The 26,342-nt window shown below is 36.5% G+C and overlaps 2 protein-coding genes across 3 annotated transcripts in view; both read left to right on the plus strand.

Moving 5' to 3' along the window:
* LOC100922483 (zinc finger protein 24) overlaps positions 1 to 5,091 on the plus strand; it is a 39,856-nt gene extending 34,765 nt beyond the window's left edge. For both annotated transcript variants that reach the window (XM_012550127.3, XM_031968461.1), the window contains exon 4: positions 1,106 to 5,091. In XM_012550127.3, the coding sequence (XP_012405581.1) occupies positions 1,106 to 1,557 (452 nt within the window). In that variant the 3' untranslated portion in view covers positions 1,558 to 5,091. The remainder of the gene's footprint in view (positions 1 to 1,105) is intronic.
* Positions 5,092 to 15,807: 10,716 nt separating this feature from the next.
* On the plus strand, positions 15,808 to 25,694 carry LOC100934108 (zinc finger protein 24-like). The gene is given in 5 exon segments (XM_031968456.1): positions 15,808 to 16,066; positions 19,173 to 19,672; positions 21,206 to 21,353; positions 22,630 to 23,147; positions 23,149 to 25,694. Coding segments are annotated over 4 exon segments (1,122 nt in total). The 5' UTR covers positions 15,808 to 16,066; positions 19,173 to 19,255; the 3' UTR covers positions 23,188 to 25,694.
* The last annotated feature ends 648 nt before the right edge of the window (positions 25,695 to 26,342 follow it).

Consider the following 26,342-nt stretch of genomic DNA (forward strand, 5'->3'; position numbering starts at 1 on the left):
AATCTGTGTGATATATTGCTATAATCTCTTTGCTAGTGTTTTATTTAAATTTTTGCATCAATATTCATTAAAGAAATTAGTCTGTAGTATCAGCACGATATTTGAGTCATAAAAGAAATTTGGAAGAACTCCTTCTTTGCCTATTTTTCCAAGTAGTTTACAAAGTACTGAAATTAGTTGTTTTTTAAATATTTGGTAGAATTCATTTATGAATCCATCTGTACCTGGGAATTTTTTCATACATATCTCATTTGCAACTTGTTCAATTTCTTTTTGTAGTATAAGAATTTAAGCATTCTACTTCCCTTTCTTTGAATCTGGATAATTTATATTTTTGTAAATATCTAGCTATGTTGCTTAGATTTGTTAGGTGTTTTTGTTTTTATTTTTTGACATAGCTTAGTAAAATAGCTCCTAAAAATAGGTTTAATTTCATTTCTATTGATGGTGAATTTGACCCTTTTCATTTTTGATACTAATAATTTGGTTTTCTTTCTTTTTTAAAAATCAAATTAACCAATTTGTCTATTTTATTGTTTTTTTTCCTTTTAATAAAATCAGCTTTAGTCTTATTTCAATGGTTACATGGTTTTTAAATTTCTCACCTCTCCCATTCATCTTTTGCTATCCTGTATTCAAGTTGCTAGTCATTTTTTCAGTCATGTCTGACTCCATTTGAGGTTTTCTTGAAAAGATAGTAAAATAGTTTGCCATTTCCTTCTCCAATTCATTTTATAAATAAAGAAACTGATGACAATGGGGCTAAATGACTTGGCCAGGGTTGCATAGCTAGTAAGTGTCTGAGGACATATATGAATACAAGTCTTCCTGATCTCAGACCCTGACACTCTTATCTTGCTATCCTTTTTATCAGCCACTTACTACTCTACTTATTCCCATGTTCATGCCATTGTCTGCTATTTTTCCCTCCCCAAAGTCTGCTGCCTTACTTTCCCTGTCTCTCATACTGTGGCACCATTTTGCAGGTTGTTTTTTTTTTTTTTTTTTACAAGCCATTTATTTCTAGAATATTTGTATTTTATTTAGATTATCTGGCAGCACAGAGAACAGATGATAAAATTGCGGTTTTTTGTTGTTGTTTCAGGTGATGACACCACAGTGGAAAATGTAGAACTGGCTCCAAAACAACTTTCTTCTGATGTAGAGTCACATGGTAGCATTCCTGGAACCCTCAATATGAATGTTCCTCAGATTTTAAAATTTAGAGAAACCTGTGAAAGTGACGGCAGATTCAAAAGAAGGCAGGGAAATCCCTCTCGTAAAAAACAATATAAATGTGATGAATGTGGTAAAAATTTCAGTCAAAGCTCAGCCCTTATTCTTCATCAGAGAATCCATAGTGGAGAGAAACCCTATGAATGTGATGAGTGTGCAAAAGCTTTCAGCAGAAGCTCAATTCTTATTCAGCATCGGAGAATTCACACTGGGGAAAAACCTTATATATGTCATGAATGTGGAAAAGCATTCAGTCAAAGTTCCAATCTTTTTAGACATAAGAGAAGGCACAATAAAGAAAAAATCCTAACAGTGTCATGAGTGTCTAAAAGCAATCAAAACCTTTTCATCAGAAGAGAAGACTCAGTATGCAAAGATCCTTTTGATGAAATCAGTATAGTTTTAGTGGGCATAAATTCTCTATTGAAGATCAGAAAAGCCACTGTGGAGAATGTGAAACATTAATCACCATTTCTTCTATATATGATAGTACAGTGCCATCCCCAACAGACATTTGAGAATCCTAGATTTACTTCAAGCAATCATCCTTTAAATCCCACTTGTTGGGAATAATCTGTTAATTTATTTTATTTGCATTGCCATGTCAACTAGATGACTGTTTGCCCTCTCTTCTAAAATTGTCCTTCTTAGATAATTCCCCCTGTTTAAGAATGAAGGTAAGAGTTCTACAATGTAATTCATTGAAAAGATGGGCTCTTTTCAACAAGTTTGAAGACATATTTTTCAGCTCTTCTATTAGACCTATTGATTTTGTCCAGAATCTATGGTTTCATTGGCATAGAGAACATTTTCCACTGCACATTCACAATTCAAACTATGGTCATGACATTTGCAAATGTGAGAGATAGGACTTGAACTCAGATTCATCAGATTTCAAAGTCAACACTCTTATTTACAATACCAAGCAGACTCTCTTATTATCACACTTTGATATTAAAATTCAGGCTTCTAGGAAGAGTAGTCAGAGAGTACCAAGAATAGATGGTCACCATTATCTAGGATGACAAATAATTGAGTCAAGAAATGGACAAGACTTCCAGGTTAGAAAATAGACATACTATGATTGAAGCTATTAAGAATGTAAATAGTATGTAGTTTAGAGACCGCTCATTGACAAGAATAAGATGCTTTCTGGTGTTAGTAGGAATCCTCTAAGTTTAAAAAAAAAATTATGTGTAAATTAAGCTACCAAATCAGATTATCACATGATATGAAAGTAAATTTTAGCAAACTGATCTTATGCTAAGTGGTCATAGCATCATCATCATCATCATCATCATCTAGGAAAGGGAAGGTTGTAGAGTAAGACTTTTTCACTGTATCTGCAGCATTGTCTTAAGAGAATCCTTTTATTAGCTGACTTTTGTATCTATATTATACTGGCAAGAATATCTTCACAAAGAAGTATGATTGATTGGGCTATTGCATCTTATTGTCATTTAAGTGTCATTTAAAATTATGATAAGGAGAATTTCAGATAATTTTGTCACAGAATTTCAGAAGTCTCAGTACCTGAGAGACCTACCTAGTCTAAACCATAACTGACAATGAATCCATAACTTAATAGTATTCACCATATAGCTCAATATCAGAAAAAGGTAACGAACACAACTATGTAATTGTGCTTAATAGATATTTTTCCCAACATAAATTGAAAATTTAAAACTTAAAAATATTAAAAATAAAAGTGAAATTAAAATTATTTGCTAATACAAATAAATTCTGGGATTTGGGGTAGCATGTCAAACTTGGGTAAGTTTAGCTGCTATTTCCAAATAGAATTGAGATCTGAGTCTGGACTCATGATGATATCATGAAAATTTAGAAATTGGTACTACCTGATTTAAAGAACTTGACAAAATCTTTTGTAAACATTCTTCAAAATTAAAGTTAAAAAGCATCTCTACTATAGTTTATAACTTTTAAAGATTTTATATTTTTCAGCAGCTCATCTATATATATTGGGCAAATATAGTAGCACTGAAATTATAACTACATGTTTAATGGAAACAAGTGTTCTATTTGAAAATAAAATAACTGGTTTATTTATTTAAATGACTTGGACAGAAACTAATAAACTAATTTTCCCTTTTGAGGGATTCATTATGCGTATTATAATAATACAAATTTTGTTAGTGATAATGCTTATGTAACGTACTCCATTAACTGTATTCTCCTTTTATGCTTCAATTACACCACTGGGTAGAAAAGCATCAGATATAAAAATGAGACATGGGAAGGAAGAAGGAAAAGAAGATATCTGTAATTGGTCCTTTGGTCTCTCTATAACTGTTACAAAATATAATCATTTCACACTTCTCCCAAGATTATATATCTAGTGCTTTGGATGATTCCAAAAGTTTGGAATTAGTGTGGGCCAGTTAACAATACATGTGAAAAATACATAGTAAAAAATCATCAAAAAAAAAAAAAAAATACCAGTGTGGAGAAGTAAATGCAAAATGGAGCTTCTGTATAAATATGCTGATAGTGATTATGTCATGTGGATTGTAGAGTTAAGTATGTATGTATGACTATGTATGACTATGTACTGATATAATGTATTATTTTATATTATAGAAAATGTAAGGGGACTCATTCTCCTTGTGGCTGAAGGGAACAAACCAATGACCAATAAAGCAATGAACTCCCCATAAATGGACATTGTTGTGTGTTATTTCCCAGTAAGAGAATGATAATCATTGCATTAAAACTTAGATACTTTCAGATGACTGAACAGTCTGAATCAGATAAACTGAGAAGTACAACTACCCTTTTTTGGTTAAGCACGATAGATTTTTTAAGAACTAAGAGGTTCATTCATTGAGCATTTATTAAGTGCTTAAAACATACCAGGCTCTGGGAATACAAAACAAAGACATCTCAAACCCGTATGTTCTACTGGAGGAAACAATGATTATATTGCAAGTAAATACAAAAAAATACTCATAGTAATTTGGGGCAGGAGAAATGTTCTGAACAATTGGAAGAACCAAGAAGGGTTTTGTGTAGAAGATGACACTTGTTTTAAGCCTGCTTAGAAAATAGAAATTCTAAAAAAGGTGAAGAGGAAGTATATTCTAGGTATAGGAGATGACTTGCAAAAAAGGCTCAAAGATGGAAGATGAAGTGTCATTTACAGCAAGTTCAACTAGTTTGGTTACAGTATGTATAAAGGACACAACATGATAAGCCTCAAGAGATAGGCCATACCCCAATTATGAAGAACTATAAACATCCAATAAAGGAGTTTGTATTCTAGTAATTCAGTATGACATAATCAAAACTTGCTCTAGGGAGCATAAGTAAGAAATTTGGTCACAGTATTCTTCCCTTTTAACAGTTGAATAGTCACTTTTAAGTAAGTTTCAGAAAACATGGAGGTCTCTAAATGGCAAATATAAATAATTTCCAGGCACGGCAAGCTAGATATTTAGGTATTTAGTACTTGCTATTAAGTAAAGGAAATAATCTCCAAACATAAGAGGAGATTTAAGGAGGTTGTGATAGTTATCTTCAAATATTTTAAGTTTCATCATGGAAGATATATTAGACTTGTTCTGCTTAGACCCAGAGGATAGACCTAGGAGCATTGGGATATATTTTGCAGAAAAACAAACTTGTGCTTCAAATGAAAATTTTTTACAACTGTCTAAAAAATTAGAATGGGCTGTTTCAGAGCAATAGACATTAATCAACTATGATGTGAAAGACACTGAACCTGATGAGAGCTGGAACTGCCAAAACCTTAAAAAGTTTCTTCTTTCAAAGAACATATACTCTGTGCCAAAATGTTTGTGACAGCCCTGTTTGTAGTGGCTAGAAGCTGGAAAATGAATGGATGCCCATCAATTGGACAATGGTTGAGTAAATTGTGGTATATGAATGTTATGGAATATTATTGTTCTGTAAGAAACGGCCAGCAGGATGAATACAGAGAGGATTGGCAAGACTTACATGAACTGATGCTGAGTGAAATGAGCAGAACCAGGAGATCATTTTATACCTCAATAACGATACTGTATGAGGATGTATTCTGATGGAAGTGGATTTCTTCGACAAAGAAGATCTAACTCAGTTTCAATTGATCAAGGATGGACAGAAGCAGCTACACCCAAAGAAAGAACACTAGGAAATGAATGTAAACTGCTTGCATTTTTGTTGTTCTTCCCGGGTTATTTATACCTTCTAAATCCAATTCTCCCCAAGCAACAAGAGAACTGTTAGGTTCTGCACACATATATTGTATCCAAGATCTGCTGTAACCTCTTTAACATGTATAGGACTGCTTGCCATCTGGGGGAGGGCGTGGAGGGAGGGAGGGGAAAAATCGGAACAGAAGTGAGTGCAAGGGATAATGTTGTAAAAAATTACCCTGGCATGGGTTCTGTCAATAAAAAGTTATTTTAAAAAAATAAAAATAAAAACTTTCAAAATATATTTAAAAAAAGAACATATACTTTACTGTAGAAAGATAGTGGGTTTCCCCTAACTGGAGGTCATTAAGCAGAAACTGGAGTCATATAAAAGTAAATTCCTCTTCAGGTGGGAATTGAACTAAAAGACCTCAGGTCCAGATCCAGATTCTGTGGGTTTATAAATCTTTTATATTTTAGATAGCAACTAACTAAGGATTCAAATTAGTTGAAGTAGAAAATTTTCTATCAATATGCCTTACTGACTTATGAAAAATTTGCCCAGTGAGTTGTCTTTTCTGACTTGGCTGAAGCTTTTTGTTAGAACTATAATAATGCAGAGATCAAAATTTTAGAACACTCAAAACAGGAACCCAACTCTCCATTTCCCCAATCATTTAATCAAAAGAAATTTGACTCTCTTTTCTTTTCGAGCATCTATGATATTCCACTTCTTCTGACCCTGTTTTCCTTTCTCCTTCCTTCTAAGAAGAAATTATTGTAATCAATATATATATATATATATATATATATAGTTCTGATTTTTATTTCTTTTCCTTGTATATTTCATAATTTACATTATTTATGGCATCATACTATTCCATGATATTGATATGCCATAATTATGCATTCTTCATATAAACAAGTATTTATTAAGTGCCTACCATGTACCAAAGCTTTGTGGTAGGTGATAAAATACTCCCTACCCTTAAAGAACTTAAATTTGGAGGGATGTGGGGGTTTGGGAGAGGGGCTGAAAGACCCTAGGAAAGGCTTTTTATGTAGAAGATGATGTTTGTGTTATATATTAAATTATATGAATGGTTTTCAACTTTTTGTTTTTCCAAATCTCCCTCCTTCCATACCACATAGGTATGTGTATGTATGCACATATGTGTTTATGCTGTGTGTCTGTAGTGTGTATATGTGTGCTATTTGCATTAGTCTGATATTTTAAATGACTATCATTTTAAAATGTTTGCCATCCTAGCAGATACAAGGTAGCATCCTGATATTACCTAACTTTCTAATGAATATATTACTGGAAAGATATCAGATAAATTGTTTCAGACATCTGGTTTAACAATCGTTATTTATGGAAAGGGAGGTTATCTTCAAATTGTAAAGGATTTTAAAAGCTAAAATTGTTTTTAAGTTCTGCAAGTCTTAGTGCAGGTTTAGATTTCACTGTCAAAACTGCACTGACTTTTACAATACCTTGTATTTTATCCAAAGAGTCATTAAGAAGCCAGTGGAGTTTATGGGACAAGGAGATCACATGGTCACTCCTATAATTTAAGAAAATCATCCTCTCAGCTGTATACAGAATTGAAGAAAGGAGGAGACATCTTCTGTGATGACCATTCTAGCACCCAGGTTACCTTAGAATTAGCGGGAGTCAGGATAAGCAAAAGTCCTTAGTCTTTATTCTTGGTCTTTAGGGGTAGAAGTGAATCCAATGATCCCCACAAGTTTTTGAAGTCCCACAACAGTCTTTTTATGTGTTAGGGAATCCAATGATTCCAGCAGATTTTGAAGTCCTGCAACAGTCTTATCATGTCTCAGAGAATCCAGTGATTCCTGAGGGTTTTGAAGTCCTACAACAATCTTATCATGTCTCAGAGAATCCAATGATTCCTGAGGGTTTTGAAGTCCTACAAGAATCTTATCATGTCTCAGAGAATCCAATGATTCCTGAGGGTTTTGAAGTCCTACAATTTTTGATGTCCATGAGTCAAATGCCATAACTGCCATGCTCATTCAGTGGTGGGCACAGTCAGCAATGGAACCACCCGATGTTTCTTGGATCTTCTCCTTCGTTTCAAGGGTCTGCTCCATCTCTCTCCAATCCTCTCCGTAAGGCAAATATGGCTTGTTGGCACCCATCTTATTCCTTCTCCATCTGTGGAGATATAAGCAAACCCTCTCCCCCAAGCAGTTAACCTATCTGGTCCCTTCCATTCACCATTTTCTGGGTCTTGCCATATCACCTGGTGGTTAAAGATAGTGGAGCTGCTCACACTGGACACTTCCCTTCTGGTGGATTATAAAACCTGTCTGCTAGAAACAGTGCATATTTGTCAAAAATCAAGAAATTAATAGTATAAAGAGCTAGATTTAGAAGTTCTCTAGGGTTACCTGTGACTCCCCCTTTCTTTTGTTTTTGGAGGAGCATCTTAATGTCTCTGTTTCTCCTTTCTACTATTGCCTGTCCTTGAGGATTAAAGGGTATGCCAGTGATATGTAAAATCTTATGCTCTGCACAAAAGTGTGCAAAATATTTAGAAGTATATCCAGGTCCATTGTCTGGTTTTATGGCTTGTAGCACACCCATAATTGCAAATGCTTGTATAAGGAATTCAGTGATCACTCAGGCTGTTTCTTTTGCTGCTGGTATTGCAAAAGTGAATCCTGAAAAAGTGTCTACCAAAAACGTGGATAAAAGACAGATGACCAAAAGACTTATAATGTGTCACATCCATTTGCCAAATTTCACTGGGTCTCAAACCACGAGGGTTCTTCCCTGGAGGCAGTGTAGGAGCATGGAAAGAAAGGCAAGCTGTACAGGCTTTTACTATGCTCCTTGCTTCCTGTCTTGTTATTCCAAATTGCAAACGTAAAGCTCGAGCAGCCTGATGATATTTAAAATGAGATTCTTGGGCTTCTTGAAATAAAGAAGTATTGGCCAGCATAATTAGAAGGCTATCTGCCTTTGAATTTCCATCAAAAATAGGACCTAGAAGTCCACTATGAGAGTGGACATGCAAAATATAAATCTTACCTGGATGCTTTCTCACTTGCTCTTGAAGTTCCTTAAAGATCTGTTATTAGAGGCTACACATTTTATTTGGGCTGTGGCAATTCTTTGTACCACACCTACTGAATAGGCCAAATCAGATATTATATCCTGGATAATAAGTAAGAGCTAGAATGATTATATACAATTCATTCTGCTGAGTGGACTGAAAGAGACTGAGAGTTCTTTATAGTTAAGTCACGAGAGTATACAGCACAAATATTATGTTTGGATGCATCTGTAAAGATGGTCCTTTAAGAGGAACTTTAGAAACCTTCTCTTCAAGACTACATTGCCAATTATGTAATAGTTTGGTTATTTTTAATGGAGACCCATGTGTAAAATTTGGAGCCATGGCTAATAAAATTAGCCACTCTGGGATGTTTTTACAGCATCCATTAATTTGTGCATTAGTATAAAAGGTGTATATCTTGTCAGGTCTCATCCCAGATAATTTCACTGCTTGCTTAATGGGCTTTAATAAAATTCTAGCCACAAGCACTGGGTAAGGCTTTGTTCTAGTTGTGCTGGGAGGTTCACTCACTCAATCACACTGTCTTCTTGGTGAAGGACTGCTGTGGGTGTCTCTTGTGTAGCAAAAACTGATATTTCCAAGGATTTTTGAGTGACTCTTTCAACTACATTGGATAAAGCCAGTTCAACCTCTCTCAAAGCCTCTTCAGCTTCTTTTGTAAGGTGGTGTACTGAGTTTAAAGCACTGTCTTCCCTTAAAATGTCATATAATGGTTGTAATTGCTAGGTAGTCAAGCCTAACACTGGACGTATCCATTGGATATCTCCTATCAATTTCTGAAAGTCATTTAAGGTGTTTAGCTTCTCTGTTCTTAAGGAAAGTTTTTGAACTGAGAGCTCCCTAGGATATACTTCATATCCTAAATATTGAAAAGGAGCATGTCTTTGACTTTTTTCTGGAGCTATGTGCAATTTGTAGTACCTTAGTGTTTCCATGGTCTTTTGTAGACATGCTTCTAACATTTGTTCCTCAGGTGCACATCCCAATATATTATCCATGTAATGTAATAACATTACTTTTGGAAATGCTTTTCATACTGGAGTAAGAGCAGCAGCAACATACATTTGACACATAGTAGAGCTGTTTTTCATCCCCTGTGGCAAAACTGTCCATTCATATCTTTTATTAGGCTCAGCTCAGCTAACGCTGGGAACTGAAAAGGCAAATCTTTTCATATCCTCCTTATCTAGAGGGATAAAATACAAACAGTTTTTGTCTATAACCATTCTCTAGGTAACTGAGTAAGAGTTGGAAACCCAGACTTAAGAGTTCCCATAGTTTCCATCTGTTCATTTACCTTTCTTAAATCAGTCAACATCCTCCATTTTCCAGATTTCTTTCTTAAAACAAATACTGGGGAATTCCAAGGACTTAGAGAAGGTTGTAAGTATTCTTGGTCAAGTTGCTCCTGTACTGTATCTAATAATTAGGCCTGAATTTTATTGCTACCCAAGGGCCACTGTTCTATCCACGCTGGTGTGTCAGTTTTCCATTGGATAGGATCAGGTGAAAGTGTAGGCAGGCCTTCAACAGCAGCCCTGCCTAATGTACTTCAGTACATTAAAACTGAAGTACTCATTTTTAATCCTAATTGTTGTAAAATGTGTCTTCCCCACAGATTGATGGGGACTTTTCAACTATAAAAGGAGTAAAATCTCCTGTTTCACCTTCAAAAGTCCATCTCAAAGGGGTAGCACTAACTTCAGATGCTATTTATCCCCCTACGCCAGATATGTAGGTGTCCGCCTTAATCTTTGACCAGTGACTAGGCCAGCTGGCACCTCTACTGACTGTACGATCTGCACCTGTGTCTACCAATCCTTCTAATGGTATGCCATTTATATAAGTAGTGATTATAGGTCGGTCAGCTGTCACAGCTGCTGTCCAGTATATTCCTGGATTTTGTTGCTTGGAGTCAGAATCTGGGCGACTATCACCAAATTGCTTACTAGGAGTCTGTATCAGTAAACTTGATGCTACTACTTCTGGGTGATAAGTCACACATTGTCTACCTGTATTAGTGACTAGGATATTATCTACACACTCCCCACTTTCCCACATTAGTGTATGGATGGACACTGTTTTGTAAGTACACTCAGGAGGTAAAATGGTCAAGTTTCCTGTGCCTGGAGGCAAGGGATCCATAGGCTGGAGAGGAACAGATTTTACCTCTCCAGAGGGTATCTCAATTGTCCCAGCTCCATACAACTCTATTCTCCCCAATTGTAATCCCTTTCTCCCATCAGGTTGCTTCCTGACTGGTTGATTGTGTAATCCCCTTCTCCCATCATATGGCTTCCTGGCTGATTGGTCATGTCTGGGTACTGGACTTCTAGGCACTCTCTGGGCGTAGCATCGGCTGCCATCATGCCCCAAGTATTTTTTGTCTTGGGCCCTGGGGCTGGACCCCTCATCCCGTTTCCCTGAATCAGTCTACATTTTGATGCCCAATGGAGGCCTCTGTTGCATTTTGGATATGAGGTTTTGGGTCTTGTTCTCCCACCCTGTTTTCTCACTTTGTCTCTATGCCAACATTGAACTTTCACATGCCCTACTTTACCACAATGAACACATCGACGAGTCTCTCTGGAAGTCCCTTCCCAAAAGGGACCCTATCTTCCCATGTTTGGATCTTGGGACGTCTGCATCATAGCCTGGCTATAAAAGGCATTCATGACCAGTGAGGCACAGCATCTTATGATCTCCGCTAAAGGAGCATCCTTGCACAGTCCTATTATAATTCTTCTACAAACCTCATTAGCATTTTCTTTAGCAAGTTGTCTTATCATAATGTCTGTTACTGCATTTTCGCCATTAGTTCGTACAATGGTTATCTGCAGATGTCCCACAAAATCAGTAAATGGTTCATTTGGCCCTTGTGTTATTTTTGTGAAGGCTTCACCCTTATCGTTTTTAGTGGGGAGAGAAATCCATGCTTTGATAGCAGTAGCAGCAATTTGCTCATATGCTGCTAAGGGGTAATTAATCTTTACTGAAATTTCTGCATAAAAACCTACACCTGTTGGTTGGTCACAGGTGATTGGAGGATTAACTCCACTATGACTATTTTGTTGAGCTTGTATCCTACAGAGCTCACTATATTCAGAAAGCCAGAACAAGTTTTTTCTAGGTTATAATCATGTCCTTGCTATATAGATTTCCAGTCCCTAGGGATTAAGACTTCATAAGCCAAATCTGTAATAACATTTTAACATAAGCTGATGTAGCCCCATAAAGAATGCAAGCCTTTTTCAGGTCTTGAAGGATTTCTATATCAAAAGGAGTATATCTTCTACTTTCTTGACCTGAAGAGTTAAACTGTTGAATAACAGGATACATTTCCAGTTGCAAATCATCTAATTTTGACCTGTCTTTGGTAGCTTTAAAAACTGCCTTTTGCAATCTAGTCATAGGAGGGGCTGATTGGGGGGGGGGGGGGTGCTGGTGGTGTCACTGCCCCTCCCACTACTCCTGCCCCCTCCATCCCAGAAGGTGAAATTGATGGGGGCATGTCAAGAACCAGTTCAGGTTTAGGGGGTTGAAGTTGCTTTGTGAGAGTGAGAATCACCACGCCCTTCATCCTCACTTAACTTTCCATGCCTTCCAGTGATATCGCTTTTAATCCCCGCTTTGTCTTCCTCATTTTCCTCATACTTCCTCATCTGGCCATTCTGAAAACTTTTCTTTTTTCTATAACTTGCAGAATTTTTTAAGGCCAATTGTATTATGTTGTATATATGTAATATATATATATATACATATATATATGTAATATATATATATATATATATATATATATATATATATAGTGTTTCTTTGGAAATTGATTCAGAACCATTATCATTATAATATTCACATAGTTGATCTACAAATTTCCAATTATTTAGGCTTATCTCTTCTTCTCCTAAGAACCAAGGGGATGTGCATTCTAATGTATCCAGGAATCCATCAATCTGCTCCCAAGTCATAAATAAGCCCTGTCTATCAGTCTGAGTATGCTTCCTGCAGATCTCCTTTGGGATGGTGTTGGGGCTGGGGCTGGGGCTGGGGGAGAATCTTTTCCCAATATCTGCCCCATTGCAGCTAGAAAAAGTTACTAGTTTAGCCCTTAACAAAGTAAGTTCCCTGTTTGTTTATTAAAATACTCACCCTATTTTCTGATCACCAGAGACTTCTTCAAGTGAAGTTAGGGTCCTCGGGCCCCATGCTTGGGTGCCAAATGTGATGACTGTGCTAGCACTAAGGATACCTTAGAATCAGTGGGAGTCAGGATAAGCAAAAGTCCTTAGTCTTTATTTTTGGTCTTTAGGAGTAGAAGTGAAGGGGATGGAAGCAGGATCTCTGTAACCTCCTTCTTCCTAGTCTACTGCCAAAATGATCCTGGCTAGTCTTACTCTACTCCTAGTCCCTCCTACCATTCTCTGTATACACCAATCATCAAGCCAGCACAGGATAGTGGGAAGGGCCATTTTGCAAGCATATGCTCATAGAGTATTGTCCAGTCAGTAGTTAGCCTCAAGCGCTTGGCTGTCCTGACCTCAGTGTATCGCCTCAAGAGTTTCAGCCTTCTACAATCTACATTTTTTTTTCTGGTTATACATATATATTAATTTTTTAAAATACACATCTCTTTATGAATCATGTTGGGAGAGAAAAATCAAAAGGGAAAAACTAAGAGAAAAACAAAAAACAAAAAAATGCACATAGCATATGTTGATTTACATTCAATCTCCATAGTTCTCTCTCTGGATGCAGATAGTGTTTTCTATCCAAAGTTTACTGGAATTTCCTTGGATCACTGACCTGCTGAGAAGAACCAAGTCTTTCATAGTCGATCACTGCACAATCTTGCTTTTACTGTGTTCAATATGTTTCTGATTCTGCTTGTTTCACTCAGCATTTCATGTAAATCTTTCCAGGTCTTTCGAAAATTGGCTTGTTCATCATTTTTTGTAGAACAATAATATTCCATTACTTTGATATATAATATCAAATAATAACTTTTGAGTTATTCAGTGATTCCCCAATTAATGGATATCTCATTTTCCAATTCTTTGCTATCACAAAAAGAGCTGCTACAACCATTTTTGCACATGTGGGTCCTTTCCCCTCCTTTATGATTTCCTTGGGATACAGACCCAGTGACATCACTCCTGGATCAAAGGGTTTGTACAATTTGATAGCCCCTTAGGCATAGTTTCAAATTGCTTTCCAGAATGGTAGTATCATTTCACAACTCCACCAATAATGCATTAGTGTTCCAGTTTTTCCACATCCTTTCCAACATTTATCATCTTTTCCTGTCATTTTAGCCAATCTGATAGGTGTGAGGTGGTACCTCGGAATTGTTTTAATTTGCATTTCTCTAATCAATAGTGATTTAGAGCATTTTCAAATGACTATAAATGGCTAATTTCATCATCTGAAAACTATATCCCTTGATTATTTATCAGTTGGGGAATGACTTGTATTCTTATAAATTTGACATACGTATATTTTAGAATGAGACCTTTATCAGAAACACTGGGTGTAAAAGTTTTTTTCCCCTCAGCTCCATACTTCCCTTTTTAATTTTGTTTATGTTGATTTTGTTTGTTTAAAACCTTTTTAATTTAATGTAATCAAAGTTGTCTATTTTGCATTTCATAATGTTCTCTAATTCTTGTTTGATCAAATTCCAATCTTCTCCAAAGATCTATTAGGTAAATTATCCTTTGCTCTCCTAATTTGTTTATGGTATTGCCCTTTACACCCAAATAATGTACCCATTTTGACCTTATTTTGATATGTGGTGTGAGATGTAGGTCTATGTCAAATTTCTGACATTATTTTCCAGTTTTCCCAGCAATTTTTATGAAAAAATGAATTCTTATTCCTAGAAGCTGGAGTTTGAGGGTTTATCAAATATTAGGTTACTATAGTCATTGATCATTGTATCATGTATAGCTAACCTATTCCACTGATCCACTACTCCATTTCTTAGCCAGTACCAAATGGTTTTGATGACTGCTGCTTTGTAATAGAATTTTAGTTCTGATACTGCTAGGCTACCATCTTTTATAATTTTTTTTCCATTAATTCCCTTGATATTCTTGCCCTTTTTTTCTTCCAGATGAATTTTGTTAATTTTTTTTTACCTCTATAAAATAATTTTTTGGCAGTTTGATAATGGCACTGAACAAATAGACCAGTCAGGTAGAATTGTCATTATATTATAATTAGCTTAGCCTACCCATGAGCAATTTATATTTTTCCAGTTGTTTAGATATGACTTTATTTGTGTGAAAAGTATATTGTAATTGTGTTCATATAGTTCCTAGATTTGTCTTGGAAGGCAGACACCCTTTTGTCTACAGTTATTTTAAATGGAATTTATTTTTCTATTTCTTGCTACTGGGCTTTGTCAATAATATCTAGAAATGCTGATGATTTGTGTGGATTTATTTTATATCCTATAACTTTGCTAAAGCTGTGAATTGTTTCCAGTAGGTTTGTGGAGGATTTTCTAGGATTCTCTAAGTATGTCATCATATCATCTGCAAAGAGTGATAGTTTTATCTCTTCAATGCCTATTCTAATGCCTTTTATTCTTTTTTTTTTTTAATTTTCTTATTGCTAACGCCAACATTTCTAGTATAATATTGAATAATAGTGGCGATAATGGACATCTATCTTTGTTTCACCTCTGATCTTACTGGGCATGCATCCAGCTTCTCTCCATTACAAATAATACTTGCTGAGATAGATACTGCTTACTATTTTAAGGAAAACTCCCTTTATTGAGAAAGGAAAAGACTTGGGACAGGGAGACTATGGGAAAAGTTCAGGCAAGAGTTAATGAGGAATTGGACTAGAGTGGTGACCTTAGAGGCTTTCTGCGTAGTGAAAAGGTGTCAGATGCTAGAGAGGCTGTGAAGGTAGAAAAGCAGCATTTGACAACTGATTGCAGAAGGATGGTGAGACACTGCCTATTGCCCTTTTCAATTCTAAATCTATGGCCACATACTTCTAAGATTCCCCACTCCCTCATCTCTATGGCAACTGCTTGAGTCATTCATTTCCCTCCTAGTCCGAGCAGGATCCGAGAACCGGAAGCAGCTCCGACAGGAGGCTTCTGGGAGAACGTTTTTCTAACATCCTTTTACGACATCCACGAAGAGGCGAGCAACCGCCTTCCAAGACTGGAGGTGAGAACAAGGAGTTTTGTGGGGAAGCTGGGAGTCAAGCAACTCAAAGTAGAGTTACGGAGACGAGGGGCCGGGAAGCTTCCGCCCTGTGTCCAGAGGGTGGCCGGGGGAGAAACTGCTGCACCCACAGCCAGAGATTTGCGAGAAAGGGCCGGGGAGGGGAGAGAGGAGTGAGCAAGAACTTGTCTTTCTCCATGGCAACTCTATGCTGACGTTTTACTCCCGTCTTCTCTCCCGGCCGTGGAGCCATTGAGAGTTGAGTGTTCTGAGGGAGGTTCCTGTCTGTAGAAAGTAGGGGACTTGTGCGGGGGCTTCTGGGAAGAGTAGTCCGGGCTGGGTGTGTGCGGAAGTCTGTGAAGGGTCTTCTTGGAAGTAGGTGAGTGCTGGGTTGCGGGAGTGAAAAAGCTCCAGAGTCCCCCGCCCGTCGCTCGGCGGCTCTGTTGCACGGGCCTGGGGTTGCTCTGAGGCTCTGGACCCCGCAGCCCAAACAGAAAAGTTGTGGCTAGAGCATAGGCCTGCTCAGTCCGTGTCCTGTACTTCTCACTGTCCTCACTCCCTACTTAGGGAAGCGGAGGCGGAAAATTTCTCAGCAGATGAGCAAAAAAGAAGGGGGGGGAGGGAGGAAAGAGAAGGGGGGGGAGGGAGAGACAGAGACTGAGACAGAGAGGAGAGAGAGACAGAGAGAGAGAGGAAGTTAATTAAGGATATACAAAATTAAGAGAAGGTAATTTTGAAGAGAGTGCTAGCATCTCAGGAGAAGTTCTGTGCAGAAAGTGTTACTTGAGTTGCTTTCAAGGAAACGAGGAGATTTAGAGACAGATGAAGAGGGAGTGCATTCCAGGCATAGGATGCAGCCAGTGCAAAGTCAAGAAGAAGATGGGGAGTTGGAGTGGCCTATGTGAAGACCAGCAAGGCCAGTCTGGCTGGATTGCAAGAATGTGAGGGAAAATGAATTTGGAAAGGCTAAACCCTTTTGTAGATGATATTTGTTTGAATTTAATCCTAACTTTTTAAAGAACCAGTAGTTTGTTGAGTAAGAGAGTTAGTTAGTCACACTTGTGCTTTAAAAAAACAAAAACAAAAAATAGCTTTGGGGTGAATCGATTAGAGTGGAGAGGATTAAGACCAGCAGAGAAAGTGAGAGATTATTTCAATAGTTAATGCTGTAGGTGATGTGGTCATGTGTGAGTACAAGATGGGGGTGACAGGTTGAGATGTTAGGTAGAAAAATAAATACTTGGCAACTGAATAAATATGTGGAGTAAGGAAGAGAAGTTTCTAAAACCAAAAACCTTGGGCCCACTCAAGATCAGGAATGAAAGACTACTAGATTTTTTTTGCTAATAAGGGCTTATCTCTGACTACTATGGTTGATTGGAGTTTCTTTCTCCTGTTTAGTGCATTATGAGCTTTTTGAAAAGGAATAATGAAATCTTGATGATAGTTAATGAGTAGACTTGAGTCATGTTCAGTTTATTTATAAATGCAGAAGGTATAAGCTAAAGATAGAAAGAAAATAAAGTTAGTAAAATTTTTCCGTCACTGGAGGAAAAAAAATTACTGTGCTGACTACCCACAACCAAAAAACCTAATAAAGATCCATATAAGTTTTAAGCAGATGCTGCCACAGCATTACAGATTTTATTCTACCATCTATTTCATCATGCTTAATGATTTTAGACTATATATATATATTGAAAATTATTTGAAGACAGAATTAGGGGAACTGCTTTAGATTCTTAAAAACTGCTTTCTGGAGATCAATGAATACATTATCCACAATTTAGATCATATATAGCTATTTCCCATATCTGATCCATACACTGGAGATTTCCTTCATATTTTTGTTTCATACTTTTTCATATTAGCTGATATTTTACTTGCTGTTTTTACAGTCATTTCCATGACTATGAATTTGTGGTAATTTCTCATATTGCGTTGTTGCTCTTTATAAGTTACAGAGACTCTTTATAATTTTAGAGGCAGTGGCACAGTGGATAGAGCACTGGGCCTGGAATTAGTAAGACCTGAGTTCAAATGCAGCCTCAGACACTTATTAACTTTGTGACCCTGGACAACTCTTTTCTTTTTTTTTAATAGCTTTTTATTTACAAGATATATGCATGGGTAATTTTTCAGCATTGACAATTGCAAAACCTTTTGTTCCAATTTTTCCCCTCTTTCCTCCCACTCCCTTCCCCAGATGGCAGGTAGACTAATAACATGTTAAATATGTTAAAGTATATATGTTAAATGCAATATATGTATACATATCCATACAGTTATTTTGCTGCACAAGAAGAATCGGACTTTGAGATAATGTACAATTAACCTGTGAAAGAAATCGAAAATGTAAGCAGACAAAAACACGGATTGGAAATGCTATGTAGTGGTTCACACTCATTTCCCAGGGCTGGGTGTAGCTGGTTCTATTCAGTATTGAAAAAATGGAACTGATTTGGTTCATCTCATTGTTGAAGAGAACCACATCCATCAGAATAGATCATCATATAGTATTGTTGTTGAAATATATAATGATCTCCTGGTCCTGCTTATTTCATTCAGCATCAGTTCATGTAAGTCTCTCCAGGCCTTTCTGAAATCTTCTTGTTGGTCATTTCTTACAAAATAATAATATTCCATAACATACATATACCACAATTTATTCAGCCATTCTCCAATTGATGGGAATCCACTCATTTTCCAGTTTCTGGCCACTACAAAGAGGGCTGCCACATACAGGTCCCTTTGCCTTCTTTAAGATCTCTTTGGGATATAAGCCCAGTAGTAACACTGTTGGATCAAAGGGTATGCACAGTTTGATAACTTTTTGAGGATAGTTCCAAATCGCTCTCCAGAATGGCTGGATGTGTTCACAATTCCATCAACAATGTACCAGTGTCCCAGTTTTCCCACATCCCCTCCAACATTCAGCATTATCTTTTCCTGTCATCCTAGCCAATCTGAGAAGTGTGTAGTGGTGTCTCAAAAGTTGCCTGGACAACTCTTTTAAACTCTCTCATTCTAAGTTTCTTCAACTGTAAAAATAAAAATAACCAAATAAATCAGTTAAAATTGTAAGAAACCACGCATTGTGCCAGGTACATAGTTACCATAGGAATGCTCATTCCATTTTAATTTGTCACAACACATCTGTGAGGAAATAAGTACAAATACCTTTTCCCTTTTCTGTTACAGATGAAGAAACTGAAGCAATTTAATGGCTTAAAGTTACTAAGCCCCTATATACTTAAAAAAAAAAAAAATCAAAACCAAAAACTTATTTTAGAATGTTTTGGTGGTTTTTATAAAGAATAAATACCAATATTACTTTGTTCAATCTTATTTTTCCATCTCATAGAAAAGCAGATATCCTTGCTGAATGACTAAGTTCTGACTAGCCTTTATCATATGCATGTCTAAGCTTTTAGGGTTAGTCATTTGTTATTGTTGATTTTTTTTTTTTTGGTCCAATACTCCAGGAGTGGCTTTGAAGAAAAGCTAAAGGTAACTAAGATTGGACTCATAGCTGAAGTAAATTTCCTTCAAGATATTCTAATTCAGAATGTCTGCAGAATTGAGTGAAGATTCCATATTGATTTCTCCCACTCTAACTGAAAAAGAGAGTATTTTGAGAGTGAAGATAGAAGAGGACCGCATCTATGGACAAGGATCAGGTGTCCACTGGAACAGCTGCCATGGTCTAGAAATCTTTCGCCAGCAATTCAGGCAATTTGGGTACCAGGATTCACCAGGGCCCCGTGAAGCCCTGAGCCAGCTCCGTCAGCTTTGTCGTCTCTGGCTTAGACCAGAGAGGCACACAAAGGAGCAGATCCTGGAGCTACTGGTCCTGGAGCAGTTCTTGACCATCTTGCCCAAGGAACTCCAGACCTGGGTTCGAGAGCATCATCCAGAAAATGGAGAAGAGGCAGTGACCATTCTAGAAGATTTGGAGAGAGAGCTTGATGAGCCAGGACATCAGGTAGGAAGGGGAGAGGTTAATACTCTTTTCTTTCTGAGTTTTCAGAACACCATTCTTTCCTGGTTTTCCGTTTACCCAACTATTCTTTCTTTTCCCTTGTTTGCCAGATCTTCTTCCAGATCACACCCTCCAACCATAGTTGTCCCTCAGAGTTCTATCCTTGGCCCTCTTCTCTTCTATATTGCTTTACTTGGTAATCTCATCAATTTTCACGGGTTCAATTATCTCTGTTGATGGTTTTAAAATCTACTTATCCTAACCTAATTTCTCTGCATTTCCAGCTGCCCTAAAGACATCTTTAATTGCATGTACGGTAGAAATCTCAAACTTAATATATCCAAAATAGAAGTCATAGTAGTCATCACCCTGGCCCCTGGCCTCTTGCCCCCCCCACCTTCTTCATTACTGTGCAGGACAACATCATCTTCCTGTCCCTAAGGCTCACAGCCTGGGAGTCATCTTGGATTCTTCCCTATCTCTTACCATGTCCAATTTGTTGCCGAGGCCTGTTGATTTCACCTTTGCAACATTTCTTCTATATGCCCCCTTTTCTCCTCTTACATTGTCATCATCCCAGTGCAAGCTTTCATTGTCTCATGCCTAGATTATTTTTACATATTGCTTCAAGTATCTATCTCCCCACTCCAATACATTCTCCTTTTAATCCCTAAAGTGATTTTTTTGAAATACTTGAAGTGCTGTCATGTCATACCCCAAAACACCCCCCTACTCAGTAAATTGCAGGGGCTTTCTTTCTATTGATTTCAGGAGCAAATGCAAAAATACTATTTGGTATTCAGACCTTTATAATCTAGTACTGGCTCACCTCCCCCCAATATTTCCATTTTTCTTTTATCTTACTCCCCTACATATAGTTTTCAGTCCAAGTAACACTGGCCTCCTGGCTATTCCACACAAGACAGTATGTCTGGGCATTTTCTCTGATTGTCCCCCATTCCTGGAATGCTATCTGTTCACCTCTATGGCTACAGACCTCCCTGGACTTTTTAACATCTTAATTAAAATCCTACCTTCTAACTTCCCTAACCCTTCTTAATGCCTCCCCCCTGTTAATTATTTCCTGTTTATTCTATATAAATAGAAATATTTGTTCACATGCTGTCTTTCCCATTAAATTGTAAGGTCCTTGAGGACAGGAATGGTCTTTTAGCTCTTTTTGTCTCCCCAGTATTTAGCACAGTCCCTGGAATATAATAAGCTACTATTAGCTTATTAAATGTTTATTGATTGAGAGTATGGGTGTAAATCTTTGGACTTGTTTGGGGGCATATATGAAATTGTTATATAAGATAACTGAGTTTCAGTCTCCATTTAACCAGTTTGTAATTAGAGGTCCCAATGTGTATCAGTTTTTTCCCTATTATCTGAACCATTTCTAGGTGATAGAATAAGACTCTTTGCCCTGTTGATTTTTCCTGGTATGTATGTTCTTTTTTTTCTGCTTTATTTCCAATTCCACCTGTGATTCTCTTTCACCTCACTTTCTTCCCCCAAAAACTACATTGATTCTAGGTCTCATTCAGTGGCCGAGCACAGGAAGACCTTATAGAGGAGATGGAACCTCACGAAACGGCTGAGGAATCATCAAATGTACAGCCCCTGCCTGTGGAGAATGAACTTAAGTGGGAAGCCTGGGAATTCCACTCTCTAAGACACAGTGGTAAGGAATTGGCTTCTACCTGGTTTAGAATATATAGCACAAAATATTGGTATCTTTGTCACTAGTGTCCTAAAAACTTTTCTTGCTTGTTTACCTTTCATTAGAAAATGCCTCTTTTTAGGCAAGAAAACTGTCTCCAGGGATATATGGTGTGCCTCCTGGTATAAACTTTTAGGATAACTTCTTGTTATCAGATTATGATGAGCTTCTAGGAATTTTTATTCCTCCATGTAAAGTGCATTGATTATTTTTTCCCTTGTAATCTCTTCCTTGATAATTTGTTTATCCAGGAAGAGCAATTTTTCAAATTACCAAGATCTATTCCAAGTGTTGAAGTAATTAATTTGATTTATTTTTAACGTATATCACAAGTTTGTCTCTTTATGGTTGTCATTATTATGCTATTTTCCTGTGTACTGCCCTTCACTCTAATATTCAGTCACATTCTGTATTTTATTTTAAATCTTAGTGATAGTTTTGTTTACATGCGATTACTATGTCCCTCTTCCCTTTACCTGCCTCCCTGCCTTGTAACTCCTTAGCCTATACATTTCAGAAATAAGCTCTAATTGATCACCATTCATCTCATGCTTGAATTCTTACTCCCTTAAAATGAAGGAATATTATAACAACTCAGAATTATCAAAACAGTATAAGAAAAGGCCTCCGAAGACACATTTCATCCAAATAACCTAAAACATGATTTCATGTTTAAACACGTCAAGTAACATTGAACTCTCACTATATTTTTACTTTCTTAAATAGGCTAGTTACATTTTTATTTTCCTCTCCAGCAGTTACTTTCAATTTCTGACAACTAGTGTAGATCAGAATTCAAATAAAAAATGAAAATTTCATTATTCCTGGATTGTTACTTCTTTAACCATATTCTTTTATCCATATTTCCCAAAGTCTTTCATCCCCCTTGATCTTCTCACCCTCTCTTTACTGATTGTTTTTTCCTAACTTGATCTCTTCATTTAATAAGGCCCTTGACTGCTTTTCTAGTCACTATGACAAACTTTTTTTTTTTTTTTACTGCCCATCAAGTTGCTTTTTTGATTACCTCATTATTCTCTTAATATTTTCTCACTTCTGATTAATGGCAATTTTGTTTTACCTCTTCTTTCACACTCTTATCATTATAACATTTTACAGGACTATATGAATCTTAACATTAACATGTTTTTATTTTATTTTATACTCTTCTGTTTCCAATAGGTTCCTTTCTTGAAACACAGGGAATAAGTAACATTTGTATTTTTTGTTGTTTCAGATGGTGATACTCAGACTGAGAATGGGGAGTCCCTTCCAGATCAGGAGATTTCTTCAGGTATAGAACCACAGGATGATATTTCTGGCACACTTAATATAGACGTTGCTCAGATTTTCAAATATGGAGAAATCTGTCAGCGTGAAGGCAGATTTGAAAGAAAGCAGGGAAATCCCTCTCGTAAAAAACAGCATAAATGTGATGAATGTGGTAAACTCTTTAGCCAGAGCTCAGCACTTATTCTACACCAGAGAATCCACAGTGGGGAGAAACCCTATGAATGTGATGAGTGTGGGAAAGCCTTCAGCCGGAGTTCAATCCTTATTCAACATCAGAGAATCCACACTGGAGAAAAACCATATAAATGTCATGAATGTGGGAAAGCTTTCAGTCAGAATTCTGGGCTTATTAATCATCAGAGAATCCATACTGGGGAAAAACCTTATGAATGTAGTGAGTGTGGGAAAGCTTATAGTCAAAGCTCAAATCTTTTTAGGCATCAGCGAAGACATAGTGAAGAAAAAATCCTATCAATGTCATGAATGTAAAAGTTTTCTTTGAGAGCTTGGATCTTTTTCATCAGAAAAGATAGTGTAATGGGGGGAGGGAGGAAATCAGTTTAGTTTTAGTAGACTAAATAGTTCCCTTTTAACATCAGAATAGCCCCTGTGGAAAAAGAGGGAGATCTTTAGTCACTGTTTGTACTTTACCTATCTCTATGTTGTCACACCTTTCTATAGACTTTCAGAATCTTAACCTTATTTTTGATATTTATTCCTCAATTTCCTGTTTGTAAACATATCTCCATTGCCTGTCCCATTTCAAAGCTTCCATGTTAGACAAGTAAATTGCTTATGTATTGAGAATATGGATACCTTCAAAGACAGATTTTGTGTCCTAGCAAAAATGCAACACCAAAACTGTAAAGACCAAATCCCAAACGTACCATTTCTGACTCTTAAATTATGTCTTCTTTTATTAAAATCTCATTTGCAATCAGACTCTAGGAATTTGATGGGTAGCTTAAAAGAAAGAGAAAGACCTTAAAATCTGGAACAAAAAAAGTTAATATGAAGTGCTATGTACTAGGCACTTTGCTAAAGACTGGGTATAGAAAAAGAATCAAAAGACTATATCTGCTGTCAAGGAGTTCATAATCTAATGAGGGAGACAACAAGCAAACAGTTATGTATATAACTTAAATAGATAAGTTATATACAGGGTAAAAGAAATAATTAAAAGGTGGGAGGCACTTGTATTTGGAAGGATTGAGAAAGGTTTCCTGGACAAAATGGACTTTTAGTGGTACTTAAAGGAAGCCAGTAAAAAAAGATGAGGGAGAAAGCATTCCAGGCATGGGGGACAAGTCCAGTGTCACAGGATTGACAAGGCTCTAGCAGTGAATAAGGTGTAGGAAGAATGAAAATGTGAGGGAAATGAGGGTGGGTTGCCCTTTGATGTGCCAAACATAGGATTATATATTTGATCCTGGAGGTAATAAAGAGCCACTAGAATTTACTGAGTAGGAACATGATGTGGATCAGAGTCAAACATTGAAAAGCAGATATGGCACTTAAGTCAAGAAAGGAATAAACTCTTGTACTGAATAAGGATTGAATGATGGTAAATAAAACTCCATGTATCCATGGATACAATTATCTAACTTAAAAAAAAAAATCCAAAGCTGTCTAATTTATAGACAGTTTACAGATGTCTGGAAATAGTCAAAATATATGTGTAAAATGGGAAATTTTAGAATATTATGACAATATGTTATAAGAGCACATGCAAACAGGATGATGGTATCACCCATGTCATCTTGGAATCTAGAAAAAAGATAGTTGGAGAAGTAGACTTATTGGCATGTCTCTAGCACTGTCTAGTTGATAATTATTAACTACCTACTATGTGCCTAGCCTTGTGCTAATCACTGGGTATACAGATAACTAATTCCTACTTTCAAGAAGTTTATGTTCTAATGTGGAAGCCAAGAAGTTCACTGAACAGTTCCAGCTGTCAATATATCCAATATATCACAATGGATGAGAACCACTGAAACTAAAAAAGAAGTAGTGAATAATAATTATGTATAAAGCACTGTGCAAATTCCTCTTTGTTATCATATCTTGGTACCAACACTATGAATTATAAAGGTTTTTTTGTTTTGTTTTGTTTTGTTTTTACTGTAAATCAGTGTCTTGAGAAAGTAGGGGAGTTATTCACTATTTTTTCCCCAGAATGTAATTATTACTGAGTAAGCTGATCCCTTAGAGCTAATGTCACCACCAAAAGTCTAGGGATTTTGGTTAAAGAGCTTGACAGCATTCCTTATTATAGCATTCTTCCTTTCCAAGTTGAAGGTGCTCTCCATTGCAAGTTTTAACATTTTCCAAAGATATTGTTTTAATACCTACTGTTCAAATAACAGGTACACTTAAAAGTTACACCTTTATGTTTAATTGATCACATGTTCTGTTTTGAAATAAAATGCCTCATTTGTTCATGTCCAAAATATTTGTGAAATTTTACAAAACTAATTTTCAGTGTTTTCAGGTTTCTTAACATGTCTATAGGGTCATTGTAATATATACATGTTGTTAATCAGTGGACTGTACTTCATGGCTCTGTATCCCAGATTCATTGCTTGGTGTAAAACCTCATAGCAAAATAAGGCTGTGAGAAAAAGAAGAGGAAAAAGACATGTTTATAGTGACCCTTTAATATTGACCTTATGATTTTTAATCATTTAGTCTAAAAATAATTTCTATATATAATGTTTGGAGTGCCTTCAAAGAAAAATGGGATTGTCATAGGCCAGTTTAAAACAATGGTAAATAAAGGCCAGCAGGTGAAGAAGTGGATGCAAAAAAGGAGCTTGTTAATGATAGATATACTGGTAGTGATTAATTCTAAGAAATGTACTTTATAGATTTAACTGTACAAATATGTATTGATACTATGTATTTGAAGCTATAAAGGGGTCTTTTGCTTGGGACTCATTCTTATAGTTGCTGAAAGAGACCAAGTGATGTCTAATAAAGCAATGAACTCTCCCTGAAATAAATAAATCTTGCATTTTTCCTTACTATTGGCATGAAAGAACAGGGTTGGAACTAGTAGGTAAGATTGCAGATTTAAGAAAGATTGTAAAGGAAATGAACTGTCACCCACACCTTAAATTGCAACGTGTATAAGGACTTGCAGAGATTTTCTATTTAAGAAAATAGTCCCATTTAGGGACCATGCTTTCAGAGAAACCCAGGCAAGCAATTAAATCTAAGTATCTAAGCACAAATCAGTCCTGAATGTCTGAAAGGAATTAATTAATCCTCCCTTAACTTAGAATACAAAGACTCCTTCCTGGATTCATAATCCTTTGGTATTGCTCTTGCAATCTATAAGAAACTGCATAACAGCATGAGCACCATCACTTAGAATTGTACCAACTCCAAAACTGTTTGACCACAACTTCCAATGAGAGGATCATAGATTTAGAAATAGGAAAGGTCCAGTGTTCTCATTTTACAAATGAAAAAACAGACCTAGAGATTTAAGTGATTTGCCCAAGGTCAGATAAGTAAGTAGTAGGTTCTATATATGTAAGACTCTTTTATTTCAGATCTACCATTTTTTTTAAACGTTCCTATGATAAACTTTTGTTTTTACACCTTTTTTTCTGATACACAGCAAATACACGAAAATATACTCATAATTTA

Source organism: Sarcophilus harrisii, chromosome 4 (genome assembly GCF_902635505.1).
Source record: "Sarcophilus harrisii chromosome 4, mSarHar1.11, whole genome shotgun sequence".
Lineage (NCBI taxonomy): Eukaryota > Metazoa > Chordata > Mammalia > Dasyuromorphia > Dasyuridae > Sarcophilus > Sarcophilus harrisii.